At 39.2% G+C, this 11,248-nt stretch overlaps 1 protein-coding gene across 5 annotated transcripts in view; it reads left to right on the top strand.

Annotated features, from left to right (window-relative positions):
* The first annotated feature begins 1,249 nt into the window (after positions 1-1,249).
* PTGFR (prostaglandin F receptor) overlaps positions 1,250-11,248 on the top strand; it is a 42,467-nt gene continuing 32,468 nt past the window's right edge. For all 5 annotated transcript variants that reach the window (XR_013230180.1, XM_077333239.1, XM_077333242.1 and 2 more), the window contains exons 1-2: positions 1,250-1,428; positions 6,593-7,440. Coding sequence is in view for 4 of the 5 variants with exons in the window: in XM_077333239.1 (XP_077189354.1) it covers positions 6,652-7,440 (789 nt within the window). In the remaining variant the exon portion in view is untranslated. The remainder of the gene's footprint in view (positions 1,429-6,592; positions 7,441-11,248) is intronic.

Here is an 11,248-nt window from a genome sequence, read left to right as displayed (position 1 = left end):
TGCCCCTACTGTGGCAAATCTACTTATAGACAGCTTTGAGCAGGAATCCATCTACAAAGAATCCTCTAATCAATTTTTTGACCTTGTTACTTTATACGCCCAGTGTATTGATGATGTGTTTATTTTATTTAGTGACATCTACAAGATACAGGATTCCTTGGAATGGATTGATCTGTTCAGGGAAAGTTAAAATTTACTATGCATTGTCGTAAGAGTCATATTGCATTTTGGGACACAGAAGTATGTGTAACATCTCACAAAAACTGGGCATCAGACCATATAAAAAATCCTCTGATAGAAATTCTATTCATTTCAATTCATATCATCCAAGACATATAAGGGAAAATATTCCTGGAGGTCAGTTTATAAGATTCTCCGGTCTGTGTTTAAACTGTTCTAAGTCAGGGCCATATTCCAAAAGTGCCAGTACTCAGATCCTTTCAGCTAGAGCTGAAATCAGACTGATTCCTTCCTCAGCATCCAGTTCAGAAGTCTTGCTCTGCCCTACTGATGCCAACCAATCAGATCTCCTGGATCTTGCCATCACTCACAGCTCTCTGGCTCTGCGAGGAATTATGGATTCACAGTCCTTTACCTGTTTGTACATCACTCCTCTTAAAGGTGTAGTCCCTCACAGCATGTTTTCTTAACAGACATCAGCCTTTTGATTTTTGTGAAGGGCTGCTCTTTTCGGTCACATACTATGGAAGGCAAACAGAGACTTTTGGAGTAATCCAGTTTGAGGTCTCCAGCTTTTTTGACTCCTTATTGGAAACTGCAATGAAAGCGAAAACTAAAATTTTCTCATTAGGAAAAAAAAGTGTTTTCTTCTCAGTGGTTTTGACTGATGTAACAAAGCCTTGTTTGTACAGTTTTTTGAAGTTTTCAGGGGCTAAGTATTTTTGTATGGAATCCTTGGGGCAACTGCCAAACCGAAAGAACAACTGGGGTTGACAGTTTAAAGAGCACATCGGTGTTAGGCAACAGACAATCCCCTTTCTTGTTGACTGGGGTGTTAGCGGATATGCTTGTTTTCATTTTGGAGAGTTGTTCCCCCTCCCCCACGCCTCAGGTGTCTTTTCTGGTCCCTGGCTGAGCTTGAGGGCGGATGCCCGACTGGAAAAGCGGCGTTAAAAGAATTCTTTCCTCCCAGGAGGAGTTGTCGGGGGATTGTGCAAAGGCTGCGGGGCGAGACAGAGGAGGCAGACAACAAGCGTGACGTCGGCGCCCGCGGAAAGGGGCGGGAACATGGGCGAGCCTTGGGGGTCGGGGCAGGAGAAGCAGCAAGCGCCGTCCGCCCAGTGAGATGGGGGCGGGAGCAGCGTGCTGCAGCCTGCGGGTCAGCCTGCCTGCACTGCAGAGCCGGTGGCTGCGATGGACGGAGCGCGGGGCCGAGGAGTGCTCGCTGCCTGGGCTGGAGCAATTGAGGTAAGTTGTCTTCCCGCGCTTTGTGGTCAGGCAAACTTTCGTGGCGAAAGAAGCTGCAGGTCGGCTCTGGGCTGAGCTGCCCGAGAGGGAAGGTGCTGGCTGGCTGTGTGGTGTGCGGACGTCTCGCTTTGCTACTTAGCCTCATAGGTCCTGGGCAGCGCCTGACTGAGTCCTTGCAATGAGAAAGAAACGGTGCGGTAGATTGGGGTAGAAAGGTGGCTGAGGCAGACAGAGCTCTGGAAAGCAGGCGCTGCTGCTGGAGCTCAATCTCAGGTTGCCCGCTGACCCTTTCCTTCATTTGCTGCCTCCTGATCTTCGTTCGCTTCCCGCCTTTTCTTCGCACATTAGATCCTCGTCTTCTGCTGTTCTGTCCACTCCTCTTTCTACCGCTGAAACCAGCGGTCTCCATCGCTTCGTTTTCTTCAGCCCTTCACTCTTTCCTCTTAACTTCCCGGTATTTCTTTGGCATGCAACGACCGTAGGGCATTCTTCAGCGAACTACCCGATCGATCGCCAGTGGATTTCTAAGGCATGACTCGTTTCCCATGTCTGCATTCAGATTTTCCTTCTGCTCCTCCTGTCACAGCAACTACTTCAATTTCTCAAATTCATCCTAGTTGTCAGCCCAACCAACAAGTCTACATTCCTTCAGATTACCAGCAAATCCACGGCTATGTTTCCCTTCTCTTCCGTTCCTTCCAGTCTCTCCCATTGGTATAGGTATCCTTACTTATCTGCTTTTGCTTACCTCCTTCTCCAGCTACCTACTCTTCCCTTTTGCCTCCAACCACAGGTCTAGCTTCTGCTGCTTACTGAAGTACATGAACAAAAATTCAATTGAAGCATGACACCAAGATGCATAAAATTTTCTGCTTTAGTTCCAGTTCTCACAGCTTTTGGCTAATATTGTCAGTTTATCCTAAACCGTCTACTTGGATGGTGAAATACTAGATGTAACTACTGACCTAGGGTATACTGTTCTGAGCAGTTCTTTGGAGTCTTTTAAAACAATGGATGCTTTGTAACCTGCTCCTGCTTAAACCTACATGGCATATGAAACCAAACAAAAGTTGCTAGTTCAAAGCTGTTGACGTTTGTGAATCTGTAAAGCAAATGAAAAAATTGTTGACTACAATTTAGCATTGATTGAAAAATGCATCCACATAGCATTCATAATTTTGACAGTTAACGTACTCCAGATAAGAACCAAATTTCACCACACTTTATATATTTCTTTGAAATTTGCTTTTGTCAGTGGAAGTCTTTAATTTCCTAAGTATGCTCTTGGAGTTAATGAACATTTAGTAGTGAGTTTCTATTGAATGACCTTAAACTGGCTTTAAAATAGTCTAAGAAACTTTGATTACAGCCATTCTTTCTCAAAAATCCTTAATTTGTTTTTGTGCTTCTCAAATGACCAATAGTTGTCAGGTTGTCTGCTATTAAACTTTACGAAGATGTACAAAGATGTTGTATTAAGCAATGCCAACTTAAAGTCCAGAAAATTCAAAAATATTTTGCAAGAGTTGACGAGAAAACTTTAAATATGTGGGCTGAGAAACAAGGAAAGGATGAATGGGCCAATTCAGTACTCCCTAGTATTTTATGGATCACTGAGTCCCATTTTGGACAATTAGTAGCACTACTGCAGACTTTTTTTTTTACAAAAGATAAAATTCCTTGTATCTAAAATAGGAAAAAAATTGAATTACAACTAATGTAAGAGTAAATATTTTATTTATTATGAATTTCACAGATAGATGATGATTTTTGCGTTTAGTGAAACAAGAAAGTTTATAAATAAATAATATGTATTCAGCAGCATTCTTGCTGTTGGAAATACAAAGTGTATGGATGTACCCTGCAAGAGTTCATTTTGCAGCACCTGCACAGATTCCTGAAGATGCAATTTTATACAGAGTTATTCTAGTCTAAACCCATTAATTCTGGTGATCTTAGACTGGAGTATTTCTGTTTAGGATTGCATTGTGTAACTGTTCAAGTTTGATACACATAGTCCTTGCTACCACTGTGTTTCCCTAGAATGTCCTTGATGGGTAAGGAATGGCAGTGATAGTCATGCAATGCTGGATGGTTTTGGTTTCTTGTGCAAGTCTTTCTGCTGCTAGATTCTGTTGATCTTCTCCCATATCACAGTGTAGCAAAGGCACATAGTGCTCTTATCTGTGTGAATACTCTTGTAATGTTTTGATTTGAATCAACTACAGATATGAGACTGAATCACAGATCCTCTAATGTACACACTGTGTAGGATTCATGGCTTTGTGTCATGAAAAGGCACTGTAATAAATTTCAAATAATTTGAATAATTAGGTTTAACAAAATATGTGTACCAAAATGTGTGAAATTTTAACTGTTGTGAATAGTCAAGATATAGTTTTATCATTACTTTCTGTCTCTCTGATGTTCAGATCTGTCTGGTTACTGCCTATATTAATAGAATTAAGATCTAATTTGCCCTTCATGACAGACTTAGCAGTTGGTTTGTATTTAAAATTTCTCAAGATTTGTTTGCAGTATTTCTATACTATTTTTTCTCATTGCTCAAAACAAACATTGAAAAACCCAGAAACATGATATGTTAATATACTATATATTAAAACAGTTAAAACCAAGTCAGGAAAAGTCCACCTAACAATACATCCTTACATGGTTGTTTCAAATTAAAGAAAAGGCCCTTATTTCAATGATAGTCCATTTTATAAAATCAAAACTTGTAGGTATCAACAAAATAGAATACACCCAGCACAGTCCTATGCAATTACTCCAGTCAGTGGACTTAAATTAGAGTTAATTTGCATTGGAATGCACCAATATACTTATAAATGCTTTAAACAAACTACAAACCCTAAACTCGTCATAATTTCTATGAATACAGCATTTTGCCTCCAATGATCCTTCTGTAGATCAAAATCCCATTGTTATTATTATCAAATTACTTTTTACTATTTCGTTCTCTACATCCCTAATATATGTAGTTTTGAAACAGCAGTATGTACACCTCTAGTGTAAAGTGATATCCTGTTACTAGTTTCTTCCAGAAGGAAATGTTCACAATTTTCATCCAACTGAGATAAAGCATCCCTGAACCAAACACCGAACTTTGGTGCAACCAAAAAGAAGTTCCATTACTATTATATAACCAGCACATCTGATTTTGATGCTTGCTTGACCCAGGATAGTAAACAAGTCCAATGTTCTGAACTCTCTTTTGAAACCTATGCTTGCATGAATAAAGAGAAAACAGCAGAATCACCTCTAGCGCAAGAAGAGTTTGCGTTCCTATGCAATACTGGGTTAATTATGAAGGAAAACTATTTTTTGAATTTTCATTTATTTTTCTCTTAATGTTTCAGATTCTTATTCCTAATATATGCAATCTAAGAGCTGAAGGAACATGACAATATTATTAATCTTTCATCAGTGTGAGCCAGTGTGGTGTAGTGGGTAACTCAGGCTTAATTCCCCACTTCTTCCAAGGGAGCTTGGTTTTGTGATAAACTCTCAGCCTGGCCTGCCTCACAGGGCTGTCATGAGAAAATGGAGGAATGGAGAACAGTGTATTAAAAGCTGCTTTGTCGATAAACTGAAGAGAAAAGCAGGATATACCATATTTGCTGGCGTATAAGACGACTGGGCATATAAGACGACCCCCCAACATTTCCACTCAAAATATAGAGTTTGTTACATTACATTACAGTACTATGGGCCACTATGGGCAGCCATGTCTATCCCAACTGAAGTGCACCCGGTGTATAGGACGACCCCCCCACTTGGAGGCATGTTTTTCAGGGGGAAAAAGTAGTCTTATACGCCAGCAAATACTGTAATTTCTAAATGCATTGTCTAAGTGGATTTCTCTGTGTAATATGTTCAGAGGCAACACTGGGGTTAGTGGCTAAGAGTTCTTTGTAATACTATTTTTACAAATCTACAAACATGGTGTTGTATAATTAAATAAAGGCAGGCAGCAAAAGTACTGATCGTGCATTAACTTTTCACAACACCAAAGTTCTTTCAGCAGAATTCACAGCTACAAAATATTCTGCCTGTCTCAGTATGTGCAGGGCTGGCCAAAGGATTTCGGGTGCCTTAGGCAAACTGTGAATTTGGTGTTCCCCAACCACATATATAATATATAAAAAGAATGGCTATGAAATTTTACCTTTATTTACATGGCATTCAAAACAAATAATGTAAAGATATAGAAATTCACTTTGTCTAATTTTGCACCCCAGAAGCTTGGTGCCCTACACAGCCACCTAGTTCACCTATATGGTCAGGCTAGCACAGAATCTATATCCAAATTCACATTATTAAAAAAAAAAAATTCTGAAGAGTACTTCATGCCATTTTATGGAGAGTTTCCAAACTATGACAACCTATAAAAGGCCTTTTGATATACTTTTATTCAGGTTTATTATTAGGGAAGAACATAAGTCTGTCCATTCTCCTCAAAACAGCCAAACTCATAATAATCTCTTTAAAACTTCCACTTTTTACACCTCTACATGGTCCTAGTGTTATCTTTGTTACCTGTCTGCTCATGCTAATAGCGTTATGAGCATTTCACATTTGTTTAGTTGTAGAAAAAGCCTTTATTTGTATAATAAAATTCCATTATGAAAAAGCAAACATTCTGTAAGAACGTGAGGTATATTAAGCAGAATATTGCAGACAAAATAGAGAAGACAGAAACCAGGAAATTCAATTCAGAAACATTCAGATATCACTACAGAAGAATGGTGCAGGATAGATTTACTGCGTAAGTGTAATTATTTAGCTGAAGGATGACAGCAATTTCAGACAACATTATTTCTGGAATTGATGAAATAACCTTTTATGGTGATAAAACAATTCTGTTATTATATGTGTATTTTTTGAGTTTGTTTTAAGTATTTCGAATATTGATGTGTGTTTATTGCTAGCAGATATATTATCAAATTGAATTACATGATGAGAATGCTTGATAAATGTATGTAGGAGTGCAGTATTAACTTTTTACAGTACATAGAGATGCTTGCTGCTGTAAAACATTGTGTTACATTGCGCTCCAAAGTAGCTGTGCACATTTGTTGTCATAAAAACATTCGTATTTTAGTTACATGTATTCTAAACAACCTTTTTAAAAAATGTGTTGCAGATGCCTGATGATTGCCTGACTACTGAAGTATTTTGACTGCTGAGTTTACCTTTCTGACAATGAACAGTTCAAAATCACTGGCGTTGGCTGGAAATGGTATATTTTCCAACACAACCTGTCGCACAGAAAAGAGGATTTCTGTATTTTTTTCTGTAATTTTTATGACAGTGGGAATTTTATCCAACACACTTGCAATAGCAATTCTTATGAAGGCTTATAAGAGGTTTAGACAAAAATCAAAAGCCTCTTTTTTGCTTTTTGCTAGTGGCTTGGTTATCACAGACTTGCTGGGTCATCTCATCACTGGAACCATTGCAGTATTTGTATATATATCTGACAAAGACTGGATCCGATTTAATCAGTCAAATGTTCTCTGTAGCATTTTTGGCATCTGTATGGTATTCTTCGGACTATGTCCCCTTTTTCTGGGCAGTGTGATGGCTGTTGAACGCTGCATAGGAGTCTCAAAGCCAATATTTCATTCAACAAAAATGACTTCTAAACATGTAAAAATGATCTTGACTATGGTATGCCTATTTGCTATTTTCATAGCTTTGCTGCCTATATTTAGGTTGAGAGCTTATCAAATTCAGGCATCACGGACCTGGTGTTTCTATAAAACAGAACATGTTGAAGACTGGGAAGACAGATTTTATCTACTACTTTTTTCATGCTTGGGTTTACTAGCCCTTGGTATTTCATTCTTGTGCAATGCTGTGACAGGAATTACACTTTTGAGGGTCAAATTTAAGAGTCAACATAGACAAGGCAGATCTCATCATTTTGAAATGATCATTCAGCTCTTGGCTATAATGTGTGTTTCTTGCATTTGCTGGAGTCCATTCCTGGTAAGACTTTAATATCTTTGCCAATTTTAATTCATTACTTTATATGGGATATCAAAATGTTAAAAAGGCATGATAGCTTTCTCTATAACAACTCACTTCATTGTTTCAAGAGCACATAGCTGTTAGTTTCACTGTAAACCTGATCTAGCCAAAGGTGAGCACAGTTAGTGGTACTACTGAGTTCAGTGGGAGAGAACTAATGGGATGTAAAAATGCTTATGATTGGCTATATTGTGCTACTTGTGTATAATCTTGTTAAAACTTTATATGCCATCTTAAACTCTCAAGATGAATCTCTCAGTGATGGGATGGGATTATTAACACCTAAATGTTATTTATTTACATTATTTATAGTTTGCATTTCTCACAGGGACCCTAGGCAGATTACACATAGTAAGTCTTTATAATCAACAAAATGAGATGCAATGAACAATCTATTAGGATTGTAGAAGACGAAAAGAAAGAATTGAAGATTAGCTTAAGTGTTAACTGGCATAAGCATTAACTGGCTGTTAATACTTATGTCTGGCTGCTGTGATTGACTGGCTCAAAGTGAATAGATTGAAACTAAGATCTGAAAAGACAAAGGTAATGCTGGGGAGGAAGGTGGAAGCCTTGAAGGACATTGTTTTCTCCACTTTTGATGGAATACAACTGGCTGTTGTTCACTGAGATAAAATTTTTTGGATTATACTGGAAAAGCAAGTTACATGCAGCTCCAATGCTTCCTTCCTTCCCCTATTCAGATGAGCAAAGTTGTCATAGTGGAGCATAGGGGGAGAGGCAGGCCCACAGATAAGAGGGACCAGAGCTATGAAGGGCTTTGTATACGATAGCCAATACCTTACATTGAGTTTAATAATAACTAGGCAGCCAATTAAGTGACTGCAGAACGGGAGTAATATGTGTGCTCCATCTAATGCCAATTGCTGAGCTGTGGCATCAGATCAGCCGTATCAAGGTAAATAGCTCTCTAGGGATCAGACTGAGTTGGAAGAAAGTCTTTTTTGGAGCTGCATTAATTTGCTTTTCCTGTAGTAAAGTTGGATGCAGTATAATCCAAAGGCTTTTAACAATCAGCAAGGATCAGTTGCAGTCCATCCAAAGTGTCCTTAAAGACTTCCACCTTCCTACTCAGCATTACCTGTGTCATTTTAAGTTTAGTTTCAAATTATTCACTTTCAGACAGTTAACAATAGCAGTTAGGTGGCTATTTAGGACTTCTATCATATCACTAGGTGATTTGGATAGAGATGTATAGAAATTTGTATCATCAGTGTATTGATGTCAACCAACCCCCAAATTGTGAATGATTTGACCTAAGAGCTTTTCATAGAGATCAAAAAGCATGGGAGGGAGTAGAATTGTCCACAAGAGAGGTATCACATTGGTGACAACTGGTTTGCAATAGCAAACCTTTGAACTGATCCATGAAGAATAATTTGAATCAATTAATTGCATAGCCTCTCATACCTACTTCTGTCTCCAACCATCTCAAAGACTACAGATAGCTGTAATAAGAAAAATAGAGAGGTAGGATCTTTGTCCACCCAGATTGAGGTCATCAGCTAAAGCTAGCAGTGCCATGTCTATTGCAGAGCCTGGCCTAAAGCTGGACTAAAAAGGGTTTGGGGGGATGAGGACTTGATTTGCTGTTTCTGTCTCAATCTCTTTGTCTAGAAAGGGTAGATTAGAGACTGGGCAATAATTGGCCACATCATTGATCTGTAGGGATGGCTTTTTAAAGTAGCTGAAGGAAAGTATACAAATCAATTTATAATAGATTCTAAGGATTTATTGATATGGTTCTTACATGATTTTTGCAACCAGGATGGGCAAGGGTCCAGAGTACAAGTAATGGCCTTCATAGATCTACTATGGAAATAGGGTTTAAATGATCTATAAATAGGCCAGGTAGTGTATTAGGGCATTCTTCTGGTGTACCTATGCTACAACTGACATCCAAATCAAAGTGTATTCTTGATATTTTATAAGCAAAAAAATTGATATAAGTATCACCACTACTTGCCTGTCCCTGCGTCAGTAAAGACTAAGATTTAAACATCAGCAGATACTAAGCTATCTTGAATAATTAAGATAGATATGAACTAGCTGATGCCATAATAGTGGATAAGGAACCTTTGCCACAATCACCACCACTTTATAGATCTTACAATGAGCTCTGTAGCATGATCTGTCAGATTCAATACAGTTTCTCCACCAGTACCATTCTTGAATTTCCTTTTCAGATTACCCTGCTCTGTGGTAAACCAGTGGGCTGGGTTTCATCTAAAGAGTGGTAAAAGTCAATGAGGGGCAACTTTGTCAATAGCTTCAGGCAGCTTCATATTCCAAGCTTCTACTGTGGTCTCAACAGAATACATATTTGGAATCCCCAAATCCTCTAGAACATTCTGGAAACTAGCAGGATTAATAAATTTCAGAGAGTGGACCATTTTAACTGCCCGTCCCATTTATGGTGTTGGAGCCACATTCGCCTTGGCTTTATGTAGGTAGTAGTCAGACCATTGTTGAAGGTGAATCTCCAGCTCTGAAATCAAACTTTCCCTCAAAGGCTTATTGAAAAAGATTAAGTCTGGCACATGACATTTTCCATGTGTTGGGCTAGTCAGTAGAGATCAAAAGAAGCTATAAAGTCCTGGGCTAGGCCCAACAAATTCTTATCATGAATGTTGAAGTCCTCTACAAAGATCAGTCAAGGAGTCTCCAGCACTACACCTGACAGTACTTCTGCTAACTCAGAAAGAATGCCCACTAAGGCAGTGGTCCCCAACCTTTTTCAGGCTGGGGACCGGCGGCAGCGGGGAGGGTGATTGCCCGGCCGCGCATGTCATATGTGCACGTGCACATGTCATATGTGCACGTGCGGCCGGGCCGCACATGCGACATGCACCATGCATGGCTGGAAACGTGCCTGCATGGCTGGAAACTGCGAAAGTGCCGCGCACGTGCGCTTTCAGCTGAGCATGCACGCATGCGCAGCCCTGCTTCCCTCTCCTCCCCCTCCCACAGTAAGAAGCTTGCTGGGCCGCAAGCTTGCGGCCTGGGAAGTTTCTTACTGTGGGGGTGGCGGGGAGAGGGAGGCGTGGCCTGGTGCCAGGGCCTTCGCGGCCCGGTGGTTGGGGACCACCGCACTAAGGAACTAGGTGGCTGGTAGAGAAGAAGAATGCATAATCTATCTTTAGTTCCTAATGTAAGGATACACAGCTCTATAACTCTGAATTGCATGCCTTTATTTATAGTTTTGATCCAAATGTACACTTTCAGATAAAGATTCTAGTAATAGACAATCAGCATGTGCTTTTTCATTTGTGCTGAATGCATATGGGTTGCTGAGATTTTACCAATGGCTTGAAAAACTAAAGCACCATGAGTAAACTTGATTCTGTCTGTATACGTATGTGTTTATGATTTTGTGCTCACTGTTACATGTTCATATATAATTTGAAATCCATGGAATACAAAGTTAATGGAATATAGATTTACATCTTTATCACATTCGAATATGGTTTAAGAATTAAAGAAGATATAAGGTGATCAACAGTGTAATCTTAAGAATACTTTCCTGGGAGTAAGCTGCACTGTATAGACCTGAGTAGGATTCAGAGTAAACCTCTTTTGGATTGTTCTATAAGTATGTTAATTGAGTAATATTTAGATTACGTATCTGGCATTAGTAATGCTAAGCAAGTTACAAAGAAAGGTTTCTATTTTGCTTATTCATCATAGTTCAAAACAAATTTCTTTACTGACCACAGTGCAGTGCACTGAAATTGAACAAGAGAAT

The sequence above is a fragment of the Paroedura picta genome, chromosome 4 (assembly GCF_049243985.1).
Source record: "Paroedura picta isolate Pp20150507F chromosome 4, Ppicta_v3.0, whole genome shotgun sequence".
Lineage (NCBI taxonomy): Eukaryota > Metazoa > Chordata > Lepidosauria > Squamata > Gekkonidae > Paroedura > Paroedura picta.
Note: the sequence above shows the minus strand (reverse complement) of the source record. Positions and strands in the feature narration are given on the sequence as shown.